The sequence below is a fragment of the Schistocerca serialis genome, chromosome 2 (assembly GCF_023864345.2).
Source record: "Schistocerca serialis cubense isolate TAMUIC-IGC-003099 chromosome 2, iqSchSeri2.2, whole genome shotgun sequence".
Classification (NCBI taxonomy): domain Eukaryota; kingdom Metazoa; phylum Arthropoda; class Insecta; order Orthoptera; family Acrididae; genus Schistocerca; species Schistocerca serialis.
In genome coordinates, this window is record NC_064639.1 from 975,829,131 (window position 1) to 975,854,881 (window position 25,751).

General features: G+C 35.3%; 1 protein-coding gene across 1 annotated transcript in view; it reads left to right on the forward strand.

Moving 5' to 3' along the window:
- The window catches only part of LOC126458382 (GPI transamidase component PIG-T), a 124,644-nt gene that overhangs the window by 91,084 nt on the left and 7,809 nt on the right, over positions 1-25,751 (forward strand). The window contains exons 7-8 of the mRNA XM_050095364.1: positions 5,664-5,816; positions 9,880-10,126. Of these exons, the coding sequence (XP_049951321.1) occupies positions 5,664-5,816; positions 9,880-10,126 (400 nt within the window). The remainder of the gene's footprint in view (positions 1-5,663; positions 5,817-9,879; positions 10,127-25,751) is intronic.

The following is a 25,751-nucleotide window of genomic DNA, read 5'->3' on the forward strand; positions in this document are numbered from 1 at the left end:
TTCCCTCAGCATCACCCGACTTAATTAGACTACATTCCATTATCCTCGTTTTGCTCTTGTTGATGTTCATCTTATATCCTCCTTTCAAGACACTGTCCATTCCATTCAACTGCTCTTCCAAGTCCTTTGCTGTCTCTGACAGAATTACAATGTCATCGGCAAACCTCAAAGTTTTTATTTCTTCTCCATGAATTTTAATACCTACTCCGAATTTTTCTTTTGTTTCCTTTACTGCTTGCTCAATATACAGATTGAACAACATCGGGGAGAGGCTACAACCCTGTCTTACTCCCTTCCCAACCACTGCTTCCCTTTCATGTCCCTCGACTCTTATAACTGCTATCTGGTTTCTGTACAAATTGTAAATAGCCTTTCGCTCCCTGTATTTTACCCCTGCCACCTTTAGAATTTTAAAGAGAGTATTCCAGTCAACATTGTCAAAAGCTTTCTCTAAGTCTACAAATGCTAGAAACGTAGGTTTGCCTTTCCTTAATCTTTCTTCTAAGATAAGTCGTAAGGTCAGTATTGCCTCACGTGTTCCAGTGTTTCTACGGAATCCAAACTGATCTTCCCCGAGGTTGGCTTCTACTAGTTTTTCCATTCGTCTGTAAAGAATTCGTGTTAGTATCTTGCAGCTGTGACTTATTAAGCTGATTGTTCGGTAATTTTCACATCTGTCAACACCTGCTTTCTTTGGGATTGGAATTATTATATTCTTCTTGAAGTCTGAGGGTATTTCGCCTGTTTCATACATCTTGCTCACCAGATGGTAGAGTTTTGTCAGGACTGGCTCTCCCACGGCCGTCAGTAGTTCCAATGGAATATTGTCTACTCCGGGGGCCTTGTTTCGACTCAGGTCTTTCAGTGCTCTGTCAAACTCTTCACGCAGTATCATATCTCCCATTTCATCTTCATCTACATCCTCTTCCATTTCCATAATATTGTCCTCAAGTACATCGCCCTTGTATAGACCCTCTATATACTCCTTCCACCTTTCTGCTTTCCCTTCTTTGCTTAGAACTGGGTTTCCATCTGAGCTCTTGATATTCATACAAGTCATTCTCTTATCTCCAAAGGTCTCTTTAATTTTCCTGTAGGCGGTATCTATCTTACCCCTAGTGAGATAGGCCTCTACATCCTTACATTTGTCCTCTAGCCATCCCTGCTTAGCCATTTTGCACTTCCTGTCGATCTCATTTTTGAGACGTTTGTATTCCTTTTTGCCTGTTTCACTTACTGCATTTTTATATTTTCTCCTTTCATCAATTAAATTCAATATTTCTTCTGTTACCCAAGGATTTCTACTAGCCTAAAATGAGTGAGATGTTGAAATCAGAAACAGGGTAAGGTATTATACATTGCATAGCTTTGGGAGTAAGTTTTTCCAGAAAACGAAAAAACAAAACAAAAAACAAAAAAAGTAGTGTTGAACGTGTTCCACGAAGTGATAATTTTGTTGTTGTTGTTGTTGTTGTTGTTGTTTATTTGTGTTACATTTTTTGCTAAACTCACACTGTGTTATCTAAGTAATCCTTCACTTTATAGAATGTATTGCTTAGCAGGTATTTTTTAACCACCTCTTTAAATAAGTTTGTTTTAGTAATCTCTTGACTTTCGTTGGGTAGTTTATGGTATGGTTTTATTCCCTTTTGTGACTTTTATGTTCATTCTTTCTTAGTAAATGTAAGTTCAGTTTAGATCTTGTTCCAAGGTTGTGGAGAGAACTGTTAGTGCAGTAGTTATGGGTGCCATTTTTTATTTGTACATCTGATTAGTAAAGGTACTCACATGGCGTAGTTAAAATCCCCAGGGTTTTGAACAGATTTTAAAGTGAGCTTGACTACTACTTTTGGATATTATTCATATGGCCTTTTTCTGTAGTTTGAAAACAATGTTCATATTTTGAGCATTTGTTCATTTACTTCATTATATTGATATTTTTCAAAGAAAAAAGTTACCAACAGTTACAGATTCTGATTGCTCTTTACATTGCATTACTATTTGGAATGTAGCTTTACACTGAACACTGCTACTTCCTATGTAGTTAATAGAACAGTCCTTAAATCTTGATATTCAAATGATTTATAGGGAGAGCAGCTAATGAGGTATGTTTTTAATTTTCTTTAAAACTGATTGGGCTTCCCAATCTGTAACATTACATTAGACGAAAGCTTGTTGAATACCTTTGCATCCAAGCATGTATCTTCTATCTAAACCATAGGATAAAACGTCTACATGAAAATATTGTGTCTTGTATTGCACTTGTGTACCCCAAAGTTCAGCGAAAGCTGATTTATAATGTTGGTAACACAAACAATTAGGGAATAAATACATTGTGAAATGAATGTGAGAATTCTGAGATCCTTTAAAAGGCTTCTGCAAGATGATCTGCTACTGCGTGATTTTGTGTTGAGTAAAACTTCCTTTTGGGGGAGGGTGGGGGGGGGGGGGGGGTGGCAGTCCCAGAATACAATAAAGAGAGAAAATATGCAAAGTATGCCTACACTTTCATCTTTAGGTGAACAGAATGAGAAACTTTTAAAGGTGAGACATGCGGAACTAGGAGTCTGGATTAGTTCATCTGTGTGTTGACTCCACAACTCCATTGTGACTTGTGATCCAGCTGGTTCCCTGAGAGTACGTGACCACTCATGTCTATCTGTGGTGCTAGCAATTTATTTTTGCTTGTCTGAAATGACAGAATGAACCAGTTGTAGGCATCTAAAGCATCTAAAGCTACAATCTGAGATATGTTGGGTAAAGCTCATGTGTATTGTATTGTGTATTGAAGCGGGGACCTGGAAACGACAGAGAGGCTTTGTCCCGCTGTAGCCCTCAGTGATTCACAACCCCATAATAGGCCACAGCAGTCCACCCACCCCACCGCCTCCCCACACCGAACCCAGTGTTATTGTGCGGTTCGGCCCCCAGTGGTATTTTTTTTCCTTTCTTTTTTTATAGGCTATATAGCTAATAGACATATTGTTGAGGATATTATTTCAAATTGAACTGTAGCACCAATCAAGTGCTGACACATGCTCACACTGCTCAATTTCATTGAAAATTTGGCAGAGAACCCCAGGCTTATCATCTAATTTCAGCTGTGAATGAGAGAGGATAGAAAATAGGGCCTAAATGTCCTGTTAATGATGAAGTTATTAAAGAACAACAGCTCGCTTGGGTTGGAATTTTTTCAGCTGTGTCATTTCTACATTTACATCATACTCCGCAAGCCACCTAATGGTGTGTGGCAGAGGGTACTTTCGGTACCACTATCTGAACCCTCCAACCCTGTTCCACTTGCGAATAGTGCTTGGGAAGAATGATTGTCAGTAAGCCTCTCTATTGGCTCTAATTTCTTGAACTTTCTCCTTGTGGTTAGTAAGCGAGATGTATGTGGGGGAAGTAATATGTTGTCAGATTCCTCCTGAAAAATGCTGTCCCGAAATTTCAGTTGTAAATCTCTCCGTGATTCACAACACCTCTCGTGTAGCGTCTGCCAGTGGAGTTTGTTTAGGATCCCCTTAACGCTCTCTCGCCAGCTAAACAATTGCATGACAAAATGCGCCACTCTTCATAGGATCTTCTCTATCTCCTCTATCAGTCCTACCTGATAGGGATCCAAGACAGATGAACAATACTCAAGAATTGGATGAACAAGTGCCTCATAAGCCACTTCTTTCATGGATGAGTTACATTTCCTTAAGATTCTTCTGTTGAATCTGAGTCTGGCGTCTGTTTTTCCCCGTATCTGTTTTATACGGTCATTCCACTTAGGTCGCTCTGGATGGTTACGCCTAGATATTTTAGGGCAGACGCTGTCTCCAGCTGTTTGTCATCAATAATGTAGCTGTACAGTAGTGGATTTCTTTTCTTATGTATGCACAATATGTTATATTTATTTACATTCAGGGTCAACTGCCAGAGTCTGCACCATTCATCAATTCTCTGCAGGTCGTTCTGCAAATTGTTACTATCTTCTTGCATTGCTACTTTGGTATAGACAACTGCATCCTCTGTGAATAGCCTTAAAGAGCATCCAAAGCTTTCTACTAGATCATTTATATATATTGTAAACATCAGTGGTCCTGTCACACTTCCCTTTGGTACTCCGCATATTACCTCTACATCTGTTGATTTAGTTCCATTAAGAGCGACGTGTTGAGTTCTATCAGCAAGAAAGTCTTGAATCCAATCACAGGTGTGCTCCAATACTCCGTAAGCTCGTATTTTTTTCAGTAAATGCCAATGTGGGGAGGTGTCAAATGCCTTATTGAAGTCAAGGAACACGGCATCAGCCTGAATGCCATTGTCCACTGTGCTGTGGATCTCATGGAGGAACAGAGCAAGCCGAGTTTCGCAGGATCTCTGTTTGTGGAATCCATGTTGATTTTTGTAGAGATGTTAATTTTCCAAAAATGTCATAATCTTGAACATAAAACATGTTCCATAATTCTACAACAGATTGACGTCAACGATATAGGTCTGTAACTATGTGGCTCTGTCTTACGGCCTTTCTTAAAAGCAAGAATGACCTGCACTTTTTTCCAGTTGTTAGGTACCTTCTGTTGCTCAAGCGATCTACGATACATTACTGCTTGAAGGGGAGCAAGTTCTTTTGCATAATCTTTATGGCATCTTACAGGTATCCCAGCTGGTCCTGTAGCCTTTCCACTACTAAGCGATTGTAGCTGCTTTTCAATTCCACGATTGGTTATCTCAATATCTACCATTTTGATGTTTGTACGATGATTGAAAGGACGGACAGTGTTAAGATCTTTCCCCATGAAACAACTTCGGAAGACTGAATTCAGTATTTTGGCCATGTTTCAGTGCCAGTGTGGTCGCTGAAAGAATGTAGATGATTTTGACTCACTTACTGATTTTACATACAACCAAAATCTCTTAGGGTTTTTACTCAGGTCGGTTGACAATGTCTTACTTTCAAAATCATTGAATGTTTCTCTCATTGCAGGAATTTACAAAGAAACCATCCCATGATTTGCTTTAATCAATTAAGGAAGCTGACTTTCCTTATTCACACTGCAGTTAAACAGTAATAGAGAAATTAGTTGTAAAAGTGAATCCAGGAATGAAATATGCACTTTAAACAATATTTTTGGGTAAAACACATTCTCTCTCTCTCTCTCTCTCTCTCTCTCTGTCTGTCTGTCTGTCTGTGCGTGTGTGTGTGTGTGTGTGTGTGTGTGTGTGTTTGCCACCGGTCATGCAACTTCCATTAACATAATATATTGATTTTGCTCATTACTGTATCTTTAATAATAAGTCATTTATTATTATCTGCACAACACTAAAATGTCATACTTCATTTATTTAGATACTTCTCATATGATGATGAGTGTAATTCACTGTTCATGCACAACACCAGTGATAGCTTAGGGCTTTGTTTTCATAAGAAATATTCAAAAATCTACTGACAGTTGGCTGACACTTTCCATTTCCTTGAATGATGTCATTCATGCTTAAATTTTTGAAACATGATGTGTAAGAATGTATTTGTTTCTTAGAGAGTTATTGAGTACTCGAAGTATAAGGAACCATATAAACAAGTTCATTTGTTTTGTCTATTCTTTACTTTGAAATGTTTCATTTTTTGAGTGGCGTCTTCTGTTTTTTCTAAATAACTTCTTTTCACTTTTTAGGCTATGGCCAGGAACGTGGTGGCATTGTCACAAGGATTCACAACACACATTGGAAAGAAATAGATGTAGTTTATATGGAAAATATACCATGGTTTATACCAGTTTACCTACATACACTCAAAATAACATCTCAGGGTAGGAAAATTGAACCAGGTAAGCTACAGAGCCAAAATCAATTCAAAACAAATCACAGTGAAAGTTCAGTTTTCATCTTTTTTGTGTGCTAATAATTTCCAAAATGAACTGTATAGTTATATTTGTTTCTACATTACAATGATATTTCACAAAAGCAGCAAGGCTTCAGGATTTAGATTACACACCCTTTCTTGAAATACAAAGTTTATTAGAACTAGCAACATTGTTTCTCCAACACATATGTTGTCATAGTTCTCCATGTAATGTCACAATCCTGAATGGAGGAAGATGGGGAAAGTCTGAGCGTTGCTCATTGTGAGAAGAAGACAGGTTGAGCAGCTCAGAGAAAGAAAGAATTACATGACATCGCTGTGTTGCACAGATCTTTCGGAGGCTGTGCATCATATATTGGGAAAATAAAAATTTATGTTTACCCTATGTTCTTTTCATCACAGTAAATCATTTGGTGAAAAAAATGCTTTGGCTGCTCTGTGTATTTCAACTTAATGATGAATTTAGTTTCAAGTATATATTCATGTATAGCTTCATACTTGCACAGGGCAATCTAAAAAAGGATTTTGATTTTTCTGTACATGGTATGTTTATGGCACCAGTGATAGGCAGTATTTTAACAAATCTAGATGGTTATTAGAATAAATAGATCATTCAAAAAATTGATTTTTGGGCTTTTATTTGTTATTCATAACTAAAATAATGAACAATGTAGAATACAACTGCATTTTCTCTGTTTACTTCTGAAACAGAACTCCCTCTCACATAACCAGCGTTTTTTCATTTGACTCTGCACAGTTTCTGTTTGTCTTGTCTCCTGTGCTCCTTCCTTCATGCCCCTGTCATTAGTCACTTCCTTTCCTTCACATCATCTTCTGTTCTTTTTCTTCCTTCCCTATCAATAGTTTATCATTTTATGGATGTTGTAGTTCTCTCTTTTAATGTGGGATTTTATCGGCTTTAGTTAATCTCAGGTCGTAGGGTCTGATGACCATGTAGTTCGGTCCCTTCTCCAACCAACCAACCAGTTTCTGTTTGATGAATAAGTTATTAATGATTGGTACAGGACTGTGTCTCTGTGGTTTAGTGGGTCAAGTTTCAGACTACAAAGCTAAATGTCTAGGGCTCAATCCCCAGTTGGTCCTAGATTTTGTCTATCACTTATTGCTTATTTCCCCCCTAGCAATGAGAAAAATGCCACATCAGGTCGCACTGTGTTCCAGAGTCTATGTTAAAATATAGGTCTCCCTATAATTCCTAGAAGAATCGTTTCAGAGGTCAGAGAAAGGCAAGGGAAAGCTACATCCAATATAACAATGTCTCCTAAAGCACTCCAGTGTTCAGACTAACCTTATAGTTGAGCTCAGCTTAGTTGACTTGCAGTGTAACAAATACAACATAAAAATGGATCATTTCCAAGCGGTCTTATCAGTAACACTAGAATGAACAAAGTAAGGACTCGATGAAGGGCATCACTAAACTATACAAAAATAGAACACTTTGTGGAGTGCTGCTGGATGTTGAAAGTCATTTTAAATTAACTGAAAGTGCTTTGTGACTAACTCTGAGTATGCCTTGCATTACAAGATGAATTAATTTTCCCCTGTCTGAGATTATCTATGCAGTTACATAGATGTTTGAGATTGAAAAAATTCATAAGAGACACTGAGTTTGAGTATGTAAGAGTACATAACACGTTACGAAGCTCTGGATATACTCCAAGGCAAAAAAATGTGTCCTGTGGATTATTAGTGCTATGCAAAATCCAGCAGACTGTCTCCATAAATATTGCAGCACACTAGAAACTTCAATTCAAGAAAGTGGCAAGAGATAATTTGAAGGTTTTTCTCACCTTCCTACACCAAAGGAAGAACGTAAAACTATTCCATCACAGTTTATCTGCCATTTAAAAATAAATAACTCATCTGTACATCAATGGAGACTTAAAACCAAGTTCAGACAGATGATAACCGCAGAAATGTGGAAGAAATTAGCTGAAGAGTTTCAAATCAAGTTATGATAGAAAAAGACATTTATCATTAATTTTTATTTTGAAAGGTATTTGAGGAGGAGGGGGGGGGTGGTAGTTGATATGGAACCACAGTGAAGTTATTCACTAAAAACTAGAAGGGAATTGATTATTTCTCAATTTTTGCTGAAGATGATCATAATTTAAAAGTCTTGCAATGTTACCCCATTGCTTTTAGGTAATGTTCAAGAGATATAATTAACTGTTACCCTCTTTGTCATGCATGGAACATATTGTTTTGTAAGTTACAATGAAAAATCTTCAAAAATCGAACAAATATTCTGAAGAAATGTTTGAAAAAAGGATGGTTTTAAAAACTACAAAAGGTACATTTGTTTCATAAACGATAAAGAATTGGGACAATAGCTGTATTTGGAGATCAATTTTTTGTTATTTGCAACTACTTGTATTTTCAGGTGATAAACAAATGTTTTTATTCATTTAAATTAATAATGTTTTGAGTAAATATTTTAACAGTTATTCACAATTAACAAATGATAATTTTTATTTGTATTTTTCATCCAAATAAATTTTTCCAAAGTCTTTGTGTTATGAATGTAGAACAGTAGACCAAATACTTAACATCATAATTTTGTTTAGCATCAAAAGATAATTAATAGCATGAGGATGACACTCAGCTAACAAATAAAAACAGCCACTACAGAGAACTGTGATTCCCGCCCCCTCCCCCCTCTCGTGACATATTTATATTCTAAATCATTCTATCCAAGTGCAGATGACTTGTAAAAAATCTGTGACAAAACGCAATCATTATTCAAGTATACGGCTAATGATAATTAGCCAATATTAATATATTTCTGTTATAGATAGTATCTGTCTCATGAAGTCACTAAGCTACATCATGCGTGAATAATTCCACCAGATACTGACATTTCTCTAGCAAAATATTCTGGGCCCTTCTTTTAATTGGACCAAATATTATGTTTTTGCTTCCTACTTCACTGTAGATTTTCAGTCCAATATTCTATACACATTAATTTCAGTCAATTGATGAACAGTATAAAACTTTTTTCATCAAGTTTTATGCATAGTCAAAATGATTTTCCACAAACATTTTGAGCCAACTTAATAAAAAGATTTTAATTTTTGCCTGTATAGAGAGGAAAGAGTTAATAAGAATTGTTTTCTAAACTAAGGATTATTTTGACTATGAAATAGATTTGTTTTTGACAGTTCTGCCTTGCCGCATCAATTTCTTTAGAGTTCTCCCAGAGGACACACATAAAATTTAGTGATGAATCAACATCTGTACATTTTGTCACCTGGAGATATTTTTGTTGGCCTCATTTTGATTTATTTACACATATGAGCAGCTTTGGCTTTCAGGTCAGTAAGAGGGAAATAAGAAGAAATGTATAATTTGGTATATGTGAAATTATGTTGGTATTTAAAACGAAGAAGGTAATTAGATTAAAAAGTGCAGCAACAAACAGGATGCTAGTTGTAAAATGAACTGATTAATAAGATACTTGTGTAAACAGTTACAACAGACTTTAAATAAGGAAATATTTAATAAATAAAATATACTCACCAAGCGGTGGCAGGGGCACGCACACACACACACACACACACACACACACACACACACACACACACACACACACACACTCGATCGCATCTCGCACACAGGAGAACACAGTCTCTTGCTGGTGAGGCCAGACTCGCTAGTTTTGCCTCAGCAGCCAGAGACACTGTGTGTGTGTGTGTGTGTGTGTGTGTGTGTGTGTGTGTGTGTGTGTGGTGTTTATTTCTGACGAAGGCCTTGTTGGCCAAAAACGCACTTGTGCCTATCTGTGACTCAGCATCTCCGCTACATGGTGAGTAGCAAGTGTCCTTTTCTTACCTTCACCCTGGATTTTTCATTTTTTAATTTGTGACCTAGATGTTTTTAAGATTTATGTATTTACTTGAGTTTTTTTAACAGATAAAGTGTTTCTACCATTACTATATGGCATGATAATATCATACAAGAACTTCGATTAGATTTGGCTGTCAGGAACAAGTTGTTATCTGTTACAGTACTGAAGAAATACGTCCCTGGCATGGAGCGAACACGCTCCTATTACCTGGAGATCTTGATCCGCCTGCCACAACGTTCTGTAACAGAGATTTCTATAGAATTTGAGTATGTATTCCTGAAGTGGCAGGAATACCCTCCAGATGCAAATCATGGATTTTACGTTGGGGCTGCAATAATTACAGCTATGTTACCCCTGGCAAGAAGCTACACTGCTCTTCCACAGGATGTGTCACTCATTTCTTCCAGGTGCAGTAAAATTGTTTGTTAATGCCTTTGACTTCACATAAAGGTTTTCTATCTCCTAGCTTTGTTGTTTCCTGATATTAGTGATACTGTTTCATGAATTCTGAGTAATAATGTAAAGCAACTTTCCTACAAACAAGTTGGAAATGTTCTTTGCACTTTTAGCATAGTGAACTTGCATTATTTTGTATGCAAATATGTTTATGTATGAGGATGTCCTGAAGAAATGGAAAATGATTGATTAATTCATATATATATGAAAGAGATTGGATGTCATGGGAGGAATGATTACTGTTCTGAGAGAGCGTACGCGTGATCAGTTTGTAGACAAAGATTAACAGTAACATGCAGTTTGTTCCGAATGGCTGTCCAGATTTAAATGTTTCCTTGTAAATGTAAGATTTCCTATTTATTAACAGTATGTTCTAAACCATTTTTCTGAAGTTTCTCCATTGCGTTTTCCAAATCATTGGCAACGGTTATATGTTAATCATTGCAATATTCCTTTGTAGTGACAAAGTAACCACCATTTGAGCACATGTAGTAACATGTCTTTTACAGACCTCAATGTGCGTCCAGTCTGATAAACAATAATCTATGGATTATTTTCACTACAATTATCAGAATACATTCATTCTATTTTCAGATTAATCTGCATATTTGAAGAAACTACAGTTAGTAACACTCGTCAGTAACATAATTATCATAATCTGATTGCTCAGGTTTTCTTGATGTGATTGATTAATAGCGTGCTTCAGCCATCTTCTTCAGCTACCGTAGTTCTTACGGTTACATGTACTCACTGGCTGGACTTCAACTGTTGTGGGTCTGGTGCTACCATTTGTAGCTGAGTACGATTCCTGATACCAACTTTGCCCCTTTCATGCTCTTTAGTTTTTCACTGTAATATTCTGTGAAATGCAAATTCTCTCAGCATCTTCCAACTCTGGTGAATCTGATTGTCGGTGAGATTTTTATAAATTGAGTGTCAGACTTCAATCATTATTTAAATTGAAACCACCATCCCTATTTATTAAGTTTTCTGACATCTTTATTCTGATAAACTGCTTAATTATGGTGCCCCAGAAACTTGGACAGTTGTACCACGGTACTGGTCTTGTCATATTTAATTTCGTTTTTATATCATAGCGAGTGCTCTGTGACAGATGACTTGCTTCATTTTTTAGTGGAGTGTGTCATTGATGTTCCTCACATACCTCCTTGGCTGTTCTGATAGCCTGTCCCATGCCATGCCGTATCAGAGCAGTCGAAGAGAGATGTGGAGAACATCAGTGACAAACCTGATTAAAACAGCCAAGCAAATCAGTTGTGTTTACAATTTTGGGACTAACTTATGGCACTGTCTAGTTACAGAAGAGAGAAACAAAATGCTTTTTTAGTTTTTCGAAGGTCTTGCATTGCAAAGATGAACAAAAATTATAAAATTAAAATAACTTCCAGTGGTCATAGGCTCCTTTCTCTACTGTAGTACACCACATACAGTATCACAGAAAAGAAGCTGGTGACCACTTGAGTTATTTTTACTTTTACATTCACATTTTTGTTCATTTTTGGAATCAAAGACCTCTACAAACAGTGCAACATGTTACCCCAAAGTTTAAACACAGCAAATACAAGTGAAATTAATCCACACAAATGCTCTTTATCTGGGAGGTTTAAACCTACGAAACACATAGTGGACATAAAATAAATTGTGACTGGTAATTAAACTTGTTGCTTCAGTAGATGTCAGTAACAGTCACATAAAGCCTAACCTAAAGTGTTCGCATTTAGAGATACTAGTGTGTTCTGGTTTGATTACTTCATAACATATAAAGGAACTTGAGACCCGTCATAATTCTCTCAATTTGCATTATGACATAATGTAGGCTGGTATGTATTCCAGCGATACTGATGTGAGTGAGCAACATCTTTGAAATGACATTGTCCATTTAAGCACAGCCACCCATTGAACCCTCTCTAAACCATATTTCAAATTCAAGTAGTAATAATATCAACTGTATTCTAAATAAGATACAAATGTGAATGTAACAGATTTGGTCACCACTTTATATTCCATGCCTATCTCATCTTTTAATCAAATGAAAAAGATGACAATCTTTTAAACTGGCTTTTAATATTCAGCCACCTACACCCCTCTTAATCAGATTATCAAATTCTGTCATCCAGGAAGAATTTTCTCGTTATGAGCCATAGGTAGTCTTACAGCCAAAATAAAGGCTCCTCATGATCTTGGTGAGACAACTAACAAAAATTATGAGTACCTTTGCCCATCCAAAAGGTCACTTAAAATAGTGGAAACTAATAACACATCATTTATTGATCAACACAGTACTGATTGAGAACTAAACTGTAATCTTATAGCTACCGTATCGTCATAGCTTTAGGACTTTAAGAGACTAAATGACTATTACATGTATCACAGACTCTGTTACAGGCAAACTCAGATTCATGGCAGAGAAGTATCATTTGTATCAAATAATGTTGGACTTAAATCCAGTTGATTTTTTAAATTAATTAGTTTATTTATTTATTTATCTTTTAATTTACTAGTGCAGGTTGTGAATGAAATGAGCACAGCATACTACTGTATTGCAATTGCTGTAGATATGTATATAAAACATTGAGAAATAAAGCAGTTTTTTGAAATAACAACATTTGAGTGAGGTTGTAGGTGTCTGTGATTGTCAATTTTAAAAATAATTACGTCAGTGTGGAGTAAAGTTAGAGATTAAAGTGTGCTCTTTGGTTTCTATGTGTTATATACTGGATTCTGTGGAATACCTGGACTACGATGAATATATTGTGAGGGAGGAAGAGGTAGACATCCCAAGAATGAGGGCTCTAATGGAGAGATACCCATTTGCAAAGTATAGTGACAGTGATTTCAAAGAGCAGAGTTTCATAAGGAATCTTTTGAGTCTGTGCTTGGTATGCTGGAGTCGTTACTGCAGCATAATTCTTTGTCTCCTAGGCTGCAGTGAATCTTCCGCACTGGTACTTATCAAATCGTAGCAGGGGATCTCATTAACAGCTGTCGTATTACTGCTGAAAGAGCTTTTAACAATGTGATAAACAGCTTAATTGTCTAAAAGCCACTGTATGTGTCAATGCCACAGAACCAAGAGCATATATAAAGGAGCAAGAGGAAATTCTATTAAATTGGTGGATTCCTGAATGTCATAGGTGCCATAGATTGTGTACATACTTTGTCCTTCTGGGGCACAAACAAAACCATACAGAAATTGGAAGAATATATTTTCTATCAGTACACAGATGTGAAGATTTTCAACATTGTTAATCTGTTGGCCGGGTTCCATGCTCGATGCACACATTTGGGACAATAGTAGAGTTGCTGCAGGATTTGAAAATGGACATTGTGATGGGTTGCTTGTTGGAATTGGTAGATGTGCCCTCTCCAAACATCTTATGACTTCGTGTTTCGACCCCACTTAGGAGCCGAAGGCCACTACCATAGAGCCCATATTGCTACCAGATGGATAATAGTGCATACATGCAGTGTTTGGAATAAATGTTTCTGAATTCATGCTAAAACAATGCAGCATAAACAAAACAAATGTGGGAATGCTATTGTGGCTGGTGCAGTTCTGCAAAACTTTAGAGCAGAATTTGGAGATGCTTCACTCTGAGGTTGTGGAGGTGAATGACATGGTCCAATATGCATTTCAGCCAAAAGCAGAAGCTGCAGGCCAAGTTTTCAGAAAGTCTATTATATTTAATTATTTTAATTAAAATTGTACATAAATTCTGGTAAAATAACAAGTTACTGTAAAGACTTTTTCTGCTTAACCCTGAAATATGGCATCCCGGCTATGACACAAGTTGAAAATATGGTCACTATTTTTTATTTACTTAAATTTGCCATATTTCGTGACAGTACCTTTTCCATTAGACGTTTGCAAGGCGATATTAGTCTTGGCTTCAGTTGTCTAAGTATGATTCCACAATGCATCTATGTCAGCTGCAGAAATGACGTGGTTCAACGTGTTTCTCTCATTTTGGTGTTTCAAATACAGTTTCTTCAAATGTAGTTTCTTCTTTTTAGTTAATACAAAAATAATAGTAACATAATTCAAAATTATTTATGACGGCGACCTTCACATTGTTCTTCCGTCAACACACACCAAGAGTTAGCTGCCGACTGACTATAGTCAAAGACGACTCCATCGTCAAAGATATTTTACACAATTCACAAGTTTCCATTTGTAATCAGTCTCTTTGCTATTCTTCGATACATTTTCTAATAGTAATCAATATGCTTTTACTCTCAAAAACAGAAGTAAATTAACATATAATAAGAAAAATTATAATAAATTCTGACAAAATATAAGAAAACATTTACAATTCGGTATCGACAAATACGGTAAAAAAAATAACGTCTCCCAGATCCATTACAACTGCTCCCCAGGGCTTTTGTTGTTATGGACATATACAACAAAATCCCGACCACACTCAGTGATGGATCTGTATTACACAATTAGTACACTAATGATGCATTCTGATAACCTCTTCCAAATTTGGACTCTTTGAATCTGTGGACTTGTTACTGGCTGTTGTTGCAATGATACTTCCCCATCAATCTCAAAACCAAAAAATTTCAAGTAAAGAAATTATTTGACATGACAAATATACATGGTATAAAACATACATGAGAAATATTCTAACATACAGATTGAATATAATAGGAAGGTAAAACTCATTTCCTAGAATAAGATTTAATTAATTTTTTTTATACTAATGTTAATTCATTATGCTTACATATTGTAACAGTAAAAATGATACTGGACATATATAGTATAGTGTTTTTTTTTCTTTTGTATATTTTTTTTTCCTTATGATTTTCTTTTTAAAATTTTTTTTTTACTCATGTTTTTTTTATTTTGTATTTTTTTTGCTTATGATTTTCTTCTTTTAGTACAGCTAAAGATATATCAGTATTATCTAAATTTTTTGCAATTATTTATGTACACTTTACTCTCTACTACAATATTACTACAAGTCACATTCTTGTGAAGAGTACTTTTGCTCCTCACAACATCAGTATAAACAACAATAAACTGCTCATGTATCATGAGGCTTTATCTAAAATTGGTTTTGAAACTTACACCTGTGCATGCATGTCCTCACATGCATGCCTTCACCCACAGGGAAGACTTAGCTTCCAAAAATTAGAAAAATTCAGAAATGCTCACTATGGAGACTTTTTTTTTGTAAAAAAGTAAAAATAAATCTTTCTCTCATTCTTTGTTACAACAGTGTTTTTTCATCAGTTTCAATTAACATGTGACTTCAAATTATTAATTTATACATGCAAATATACACACTTGGTTTTACAGGCAGTTTTGTTCTAACAAGCGTATTCCAGTGGAGGACTTTTGTTTTAAATGGTAATAGGTTATTTAAATTTTGAAATTATGATTTCTGTTTATACAGTTTTAAAGAGACAACATTCCTGAGACCAAATAATTTTTTTTTTTTTTACTTAGGATACACCAAACGATAAGCATTAGGGTGTGGATTTTCTATGACTTCAAAAGGCCCAATATAGATATCAAAGAATTTTTTAATTTCTGAAGTTAACATTTTTGATCTTTCATGAGATTTGACCAGAACAAGATCCCCAATTTTAAAAGTGGTTAATCTTATCCTGTTGTTATGTCTTTATTCCTCTTTTCCCCTTGTTTCCTCATAGTTTCCCTGACAATATCTTCTCTCTCTTGCATAGTTAAAGGTGTACATTTAGGAAATTCAATAAGTTCTGATATAAGATTTGGAGGTCTAATATTAAACATAATCTCATACGGTGAAAATCCTGTGGAACTACGTTGTAGGCTATTCATAACATCTTCAAAATTTCGAATGTGCTCAAACCAGGTTGGATGTTTATGGCTACAATAAGTTCTACAAAGTCTCCCAATTTCCCTCATATATCTTCTGCAGGATTGGTGGACGGAGAATAAACAGATATAAGTATATGCTTCAATTTCGATCTTTCAATAAACTTTTTCCAAATTTTAGAGGTGAACTGTGAACCATTATCTGATAATATAGCTTTTGGTTTACCCACCTGTGCGAAATAATCTCTTTCAATTTTTATTATAATTTCATGGCTAGTAGCTTTTTTCACTGGATATAGTTTAATTAATTTTGAAAATACATCTATCATAACAAATATGTAACAGTGACCACCTTTACTCTTTGGTAACATTCCGTATAAGTCCACTGCGATAAGATCCAAAGGTTTTTCCGGAATAATGTTTTGCATCTCTCCACCACATCTTTGATTGCTCACTTTAACTCTCTGACATTTGTCACAGGTTGCCAATTCTTTTCTTACCTTCTTTCCAATATTGTAAAAATAAACATTTTCTTGTATCTTTTGAATGCACTTCTGTATCCCACAATGACCAAAACTTTCATGTATGTAAATGATCAGCTTATCAGCATCTGCCTCTGGCCAACACAGTTTCCAATTATCAGAATCTACATCTGTTCTCCGAAATAAAATCCCCTTATGCAACTTGTAAAATTTGTCAAGTTTCTCATACCCCTTCTTGCCTAAACATTCTTTGATTAATTTCCAACTCTGATCTAAATTTTGATTTTTTCTAATTTTGTTACACATAGCTCTAATTGTTTTTTTCATTTTCCACCCCTTTCAAGTATCTAATTTTAAATTGATTTTCCTCCTCTTGTTCAAAAATCTCCTTTTCTCCCCCAATTGGTAATCTTGAAAGTGAATCAGCTACTACATTCTCAGAACCTTTTATGTGTTTGATTTCAAAGTCAAACTGTTGCAGAAAAATTGCCCATCTGGTCAATCTACTGTGGTATAATTTGCACTCTTGTAAGTAACTCAAAGCTTTGTGATCCGAAAATACTATGGTTTTATGTCCAACAAGGAAAATTCTAAATTTTGTAAAAGCCCAATGAATTGCCAAAAGTTCCTTCTCTGTGACTGTATAATTTTTCTCATGCTTGAGCAACATTCTGATTGCAAGTGCTATGGTACAATGTATCTTAACTCCATTCTCTACTCTTTCTTGAAATAACTCTGCTCCAAGCCCATAATTACTGCTATCCGTATTCAAACAAAATGGTAAATTAAAATCAGGTCTGTGTAATAAGTGTTGCTTCCTCAACTCTTGCTCAATTTTATCAAACTCTTCCTGACAACTTTTAACCCAAAACCAAACAGTGTTTTTCTTAAGTAATTGACTTAAACGTGGTGCATTCAGACTCTGATCACTTATATGTTTTTGGTAATAACCGCATAACCCAAAGAACGACTTTAATTGTTTTTTAGTCTTAGGAATAGGAATTTCTGAAATTGCTTTAATTTTTCTGGATCTGCCAAAATTCCCTTGTCTGTGACAACATGACCCAAAAATTTTAATTCAGAAACTGCAAATTTACATTTCTCTAATTTCAATGTCATCCCCCCTTTTCTAAGTTTTTCACAAACTGACTTCAAAATCAAAAAATGTTCCTTCCAGTTTCGCCCTGTAACCAAAATGTCATCTACATAAATTATCAGTTTAGACGCAAGTTCTTGCCCCAATACATGATCCAAAGCTCTTATAAATTTGGAAACAGAAGAATTTAACCCAAATGGCACAACACAATATTGGTAACTCTTACCATTGTACAAGAAAGCAGTATATTTTCTAGAATTAACCGAAAGTGGTACCTGATGAAAACCCAAAGTTAGATCCAAACTTGACTTATATTTTATATCTGTAAATTTATAGAGTAACTCGTCAATATTTTCAGGATGGTCTGTCTGTCTGAACAAAATTTTGTTTAAGTGTCTAGAGTCCAAAACCAATCTTACTCCACCATCTTTTTTCGAAACTACTACTAGAGGATTATTATATGCACTGATACTCCTTTCTATTATATTACATCCTTCCATCTTTTTCAGCTCTTTCTCAACAGCAGGTCTTTTTGATATTGCAATACTGTATGGTTTTATGAAAAATGGTTCATGAGGTTTTACCTGAAGCTCACACTGATAACCCTTTACCCTACCAGGTATGTCACTGAAAACATCACTGTATTCCCACAGCAGATTTTCTAACTGTTGTTTTGGCTCCCAAGATAAATTTAGCGTTTCTGAAATTTTCAAATTTACTAAATTCCCAAATTCAACTTCATCAGTATCAAATCTATGAGTTTCAATATTCTCCAATTTCTTTTAGTAAATTGATACTGTCAAAATTTCCATTACTCTGATCACCAAGTGTGTTCACAAAATTTGTCTGAATGTATTCCCTTTCACTAGTTTCTATCAAAAGTTTTCTTCCAACCCAATCAAATTCTGTATTTACTTTTACTATCCAATTCATACCCAAAAGAAAATCCTCATTAAATTCCTGAATTACAAAACATCCATATGTGAACAACTTGCCTTCAATTAAAAATGTCACTAAAGCCTGGCTTTTTACCAATTTACTGCTCTTCCCAGTAGCACCTTTTATCTTTACCCCAACAACTGGCATTTCAACATAATCTTTCCCCACTTTCAATTTCTTGCTTAACCTTTCAGATATTCCCGAGATCTCACTTCCTGTATCAATTAAACATTTACCAATCCATGACCCAATTTGAACTTTTATATAAGGACTGCAAAATTGATCACTTTTCTCAGAACCTGTATCCTCATGTAATAAATCACTTTCAATTTCCCCAAACCTATACTTATCAGAATCATATGGTATATCATTACATGTACTATTTGTCACAGTTATAAAATTTGCACAAGATACAAAATTGTCATTAGTACTCTCTATTATCTCAAATAGCCAAGAATTTTCATCCAAATCACATTGTATACTATTGAAGTACTTATCCTTCAGCTTTTCAAAAATAAAATATCTCATCTTTTTCCACCACTCAGGACATAAAGTTTCACATACATTAATAAGCATCTTTCTAAAGTTCTTGTCAAAAGAAATAGTTTCACTGTTCAGCCATATATTCATAAGAAATGTGTGTGTATCATTAGTATCTGTAAAAGTTTCACTTAGGTTAGAAGTTATACATGTGTCATCGTTATTTGTGTAGTCAGATTCTTTACCAACAACATCAAAATTCACACTTTCACATTCATCCAGCTTGTGAGCTTTATTCATCCTGGTAACATCCCTGGGAATTTCTATAATATTCTCACTATTTAATCCATTTTCAACCATGTGTATACCCAACTCCCTATTTAAACTAATGAAATACCTTTCCTCAACATCATCATCAATACCATTACCATCATTATCAACTTTATCAACAACATCATTATCATTACACATATTCAGATCATACACATTCAAATTATCCCCCAAAATATTATTTCCCCTTTCTAAAGTTACCAGATCCCTTTCACCAACATTTTCATTCTCACAGCATGTATTCTCTCTTTCATTCACACACATCTCTGAACTACTACAAATTACATCATCTGACAAAGTGTTGTTCTTTTCTGCCCAAGTGTAAAACTCTGTTAAATTAAATGAATCACAATTACTTTTATCTACTGTATGTTCTTGTGTACTGAAAATGTTATCTTTATCATCATTATTTTCCTCTTGAAATTTCTTCATTAAGTAACAACTAATGACCTCATGTGATAGCTTAGGTTTGGAACTGTCCTGTTTGGGTTTATGATAGTCACATCCATTGGTCCTTTCATCATGCTCACCTTCTGCCTCAACCTTGCGGACCTTCAAGGGGGCGTCTACTCGTTTTTTATTTCCGGTTCCTGTTTGAACTGCTGATTGTGGTTCTGCCAATGTCTCTGATCAACATTTCTGATCCCATTCCTATGCCAAACATTACCTGATTGTTGGTAGTTTCTATTGTACTGACCTCTATCAAAATTTCTGTGATTTTGATCCCTAAAGTGTTCTCTATTTTGTTGATTATTAACGCAAAAATGTTGTTCTTGTTTTGGATAAAAATTATGGTCCTTCTTTTCAAAATTGTTATATCCCCCTGAATTTTGACTGACACCATGATAATTGTTTTGTTCCCTTTTTTGAAAATTATCATTTCCCCAATTTTGACCATTACCTTTCTGAGTAAACCCACTGTGTGTTCTTGTTGTTACCCTATCCAACTTTTCAATATAATTGAGAAACTGCTCTACATTACTATCAGGACAATGAACTAAACTCAACTGCATTGCTGATGGCAATCTTCTCTTTAAGGTATCAATTTTGATCAAGTCATCCAAAGGTTTTGTTAAATGAATAAGTTTTTGAAGTTCACTTTTGCAAAATTGTTTCATGTTCCCATCTGATTCTCTATAGTTTCGCCCATTCAAAAATTCACTTTTGATTCTAGTTTGTTTAAGATCATCCCAAAATTTTTCCAGAAATTTTGATTCAAATTCTGAAAAGGTCATCCCCAAAGTTACAATCTGGTTTGCCCAAGTCAAAGCTTCCCCTTCCAAGAATTTTTTCACAAATTTAATTTTTATTTCATCTGGTGAGTGAGGTAAAAAACAATCCTTACAATACTGCATAAAATCAACGGATGTAAGGGTCCATCTACCGAAAAGTGCTTCACTGGAATATTAGATACAAGATTGCATGTGTTGACATTGTGATTTTTGCTTTGAAATTCAATGTCAAAACTTTCAATTTTTTTGCTAAGTTCTTTGACAGATTTTTTGTTTTCTAAATAATTGCATTCTACTTTTTCTTCTAGAGTAACCAAACGATTGTCAGTTTTTTGTTCTACATTTTTTACTAAAACTTTTGTATTCTCATCCAAATTTTTAATTTCCCCTTTTATCTCATTAAACTCAATTAAATTTCTTTCCCTATCTACCAGTAACTCATTTTTTACAGTATTAATTTCACCGCTCAATTTAGCATCAATTTCATTTACTTTTGCTTCCACAGATTCAATTTTTTCATCCCAGTAAGTCTTATTGTCGTCAACTGATTGTTTAATTTCTTTCATAAAATTTACAAGAAAACTTTTTAAATCAAATTGATCACTTCTTTCTGTTTCATTTGACCTGTCCTGATGTTCGAAGTCTATTAAATTACTACTTTCTACTTTAGGCACAATACTCTCGAAAATCTCATAAGTCATTGTGAAGAACAAAAATTTATACACAACAATACAAAACAAGATAAAAATATTGTTTTAACAAAATACAAGGGTTTCGTGACTTATCTGGAACACTCTTCGACTGTTGCAAAACCACGTTTTCCATCCGTGTGATTGTTGACCAAAATTCTTGAAGTATTTTCTTCTGTCGAAAATTATATTTTTTGCCGAAATATTTCTTCTCCAAAACTTTTACTTCCCGATGAACACAAACACTGTAACACACATTCTGAAGAAACTGGTATTAACACACAAAAATTTTCTTCCTCGTAGCACTGTTGAAGATCTCGTGAACACAATATCCCGGCTACAGTCCCCAGTTGAAATATGCTATCCCGGCTGAGCCCCCAGTTGAAATATGGCATCCCGGCTATGACACAAGTTGAAAATATGGTCACTATTTTTTATTTACTTAAATTTGCCATATTTCGTGACAGTACCTTTTCCATTAGACGTTTGCAAGGCAATATTAGTCTTGGCTTCAGTTGTCTAAGTATGATTCCACAATGCATCTATGTCAGCTGCAGAAATGACGTGGTTCAACGTGTTTGTCTCATTTTGGTGTTTCAAATACAGTTTCTTCAAATGTAGTTTCTTCTTTTTAATTAATACAAAAATAATAGTAACATAATTTAAAATTATTTATGACGGCGACCTTCACATTGTTCTTCCGTCAACACACACCAAGAGTTAGCTGCCGACTGACTATAGTCAAAGACGACTCCATCGTCAAAGATATTTTACACAATTCACAAGTTTCCATTTGTAATCAGTCTCTTTGCTATTCTTCGATACATTTTCTAATAGTAATCAATATGCTTTTACTCTCAAAAACAGAAGTAAATTAACATATAATAAGAAAAATTATAATAAATTCTGACAAAATATAAGAAAACATTTACAATTCGGTATCGACAAATACGGTAAAAAAAATAACATCTCCCAGATCCATTACAACCCTCAAGAGGGTGTGCCTATGTATAAACTGCGCCAAACACAAATAACGTTGTCTTGTACCATGGCATTGTTGTTTCACAATTGTGATTCCATCTCTATTCTTTCATTATTGCTTCAGCTAACACAGTGATAAATTGTGTTGTCATATGTCCAAGTGAGCATCAGTAATCTCTATATACAAAAGACAATGTCCTGACTGACTGACTGACTCATCACCACCCAGCCCAAACCACTTATGACATAACTTTGAAATTTGAAGAAGGTGTAAACCTTATACTGTAGGTGTCATTTACGAAGGGATTTTTTGGAATTCCAACGCTAAGGGGGTGAAATAGGGGATGAAGGTTTTTTTTGAAAAATGTCACTGTTAAGGCAATTTTGAAGCTACACCTACAAAAATTGGTATTTGGTTTCTCAGTCAGGAATAAATAAATATGTGTTTCAGCATTTTTGGAAATTTAACCCTATGGGATGAAATAGTGGGTGAAACCTTTTTTTTTTTTTTCAAAATATATCATTATTAAAGAACTGCTGAAGTATTTTTAAAGCTACATCTATGAACATGGGTATTTGACTTCTCAGTTACAAATTAAAAAAATTGTGTTTCATTGTGTTTGGAAATTGAACCCCTAAAGGGGTTAAATAGGAGATGAAATGTTTTATGAAAATATTTCATTGCACAAGCATTTTTAAAGCTAAACCTTTGGAAATTGGTGTGTGGCTTCTTGATTACAGATGAAAAAATGCATGTTTCACTGTTTTTGGAAATTCAGCACCTAAGGGGGTGAAATAGGGTCAGACTAATTCATTGACTCATCATCGCCCAGCCCGTATCACTAAGAATAGAAACCTGAAGTTTGATTACAAGCTGCTTGTGAGTTATGGTGTCAAAAGTCTTCTGGAAATCTAGAAATATAGAATCAATTTGAAATCCCTGGTCAGTAGCACTTAACACTTTGTGTGAGTAAAGAGTGTGTTGCATTTCACAAGAATGATATTTTGTAAATCCATGTTAACTGTGTGTTAATAGACCTTTCTTTTCGAGGTAATGTTCAAACATAATATATGTGCCAAAATCCTGTTGCGTATCAACGTTAATGATATGAGCCTGTAATCTAGTGGGTTACTCATATTGCCTTTCTCAAATATTGATGTGACCTGTGCAACTTTCCAGTTATTAGGTATGGATATTTCGTCAAGCAAGTGGTTGAGTGTGATTGTGAACTATGTAGCTATTGCATCAGAATACTCTGAAAGGAACATAATCAGTATACAATCTTCACCAGAAGATGTGCTTTTATTACGCGATTTAAGTTGCTTCCGTGCTCTGATGATATCAACTCCTAAGTTACTGATGGGGGCAGCTGTTCTCAATTCTGGAATATATATGTCTTCTTTGGTGAAGGAATTTCAGACAGCTGTGCCTAGTAACTTACACTTTACTTCTTTGAATGTTTCTTAATCCTTAACTTGTCTTTGGCCACCTCCATGTTACTGTTAGCTTGTATGTCAGACTGCAAATAAATCGTACATAGAGCCAGTTAAATTAACACATCACCCACCACTAATGGACAGCAGTAGCTGTAGATGGTGGGTTTAAGGATTGGACAATAGCTTCATCCATTAATATCACATTTCTTTTTCATAATACGCTGACCATTAATAGAATAGCATTTAGTTTCTTTTAATTTTAATAATCCTTTGTAGTATAAGTCACATTAATATAATGTTATTGTCAAAACATGAATTGATAACATCGATCGACGATCCTTATCTTGTGAGAGGTAATGAAATGCACATGCCAGCAGTGTACAGAAATGGCTTGCTTCTTTAGTGAAGAGTTGTTACTACTTTAGTTGCAACTGAAAAAGTAAATAGAAACTTGAGCTCTGCAACAGTTAATAAAAGAATATATTACTACAGAATTAATTTTTTTTTCTTCACCCCCCACACCCCATCCTTTAAGTAGCTTGTGTTGTTCCACAGTGTTCAAGCTACCCCCATACCAAATTTCATTGAAATTGATTCAGCAGTTTAGTTGTGTAAAGGTGACAGACAAACAAATTTGAATTTTGTGTGATTGTGCTGGATGATAAACCACTTTATGAGACTCCTCATAATAACATTCTTTTTTTCACATTGTTTCGGCTTCCTCATTGATGTGATGCACAAGCGCCAGTCTTGGCCATTGCATGAGGATCATGCTTCAGAACAGGATTTCTGTGCATAGCATAGTGGCAGGCATAATCTTATTCTACACATTCACAGAAGCAACAAACAGCTTGCATGTCTATGTATGTTGCACTTGGGTGGATGTGTAGTATAATATCCACAATTTCATCAAACATGACTTGTCTAGTAGTCCACTGTAGTATTGCTATAACAATACGTGGCAAATTCTATCAGTTTTATGTTACTGAAATTATCTGAAAAGATAGTTTATTTTAAACTTTTAGTAGGTTCAATTCCCAATCTTTACAGTCATTGTAATGTATAATTTTTTTTTATTTTTATTTTATTTTATTTATTTATTTATTTATTTATTTTTTTTTTTTTTTTTGTTTCTCAATGAGTGATAACCTTTTCTCCTATCGTATTATACATTTCACCTGAACCACACCTTTCTGTGATTGATTTGTTTAATGCAACAAGCACATGAAAGATATGTTTTACTAATTTCTTCCCTCTGGGGTAGACAGCCATTACAGACTTAATATGTGAAGTTATTTTTAACTTTGGAAAGTTCAGAATGGAACAACAATAATATGGAAAGGATAAATGTTCACCTCATAGAGGTCGTGCTGAAATATTTAAGCTTTTAGGCAGAGTCCTTCTGCTGAAGCAGAAAATACACAGATTCACACAGACATGACAGACACCCATGGTCACTGTCTCCAAGTACTAAGGCCTGACTGTGACTGTGTCTGACGTCGTGTGCAGCAGTCTAACTGGGGAGAGTGGTGAGGATATGGAAGAGGCTCGTGTTGAGGATGGAGCGAGGTAGCAGTGTATGTGTAGAGGAATATGCTGCCTGTGGGAGCATGCAGGGATGTGTTCAGGACAGGATAGGGCTACTAGGCGCAGGATTGGGTAACAGTGTCACTGCTTGGGGGGGGGGGGGGGTGGAAAGAAGAGGAGAGAAATAGAGAAGGGGAAAGGACTATGTAGGTGTGCTGCTGGTCAAGAACACATGTGTAGTCATTTTGTGGGAGCAAGTAAGGGGATAAAAAGGTGGAAGATAGAGTCTAATGGAGGTGGAGACCAAGGATGTTCTGGGAATGGAGCATATGTTGTGCAACCATGTCCGTGGACACTCCCACAGATAGCACTAGCATTCCCCTACCCCTATCGTAGTATCCCTTTGGCTGTCCACCCCATCTCTCTCTCTCTCTCTCTCTCTCTCTCTCTCTCTCTCTCTCTCTCTCTCTCTGTGTGTGTGTGCCCCTACCCCTATCGTAGTATCCCTTTGGCTGTCCACCCCATCTCTCTCTCTCTCTCTCTCTCTCTCTCTCTC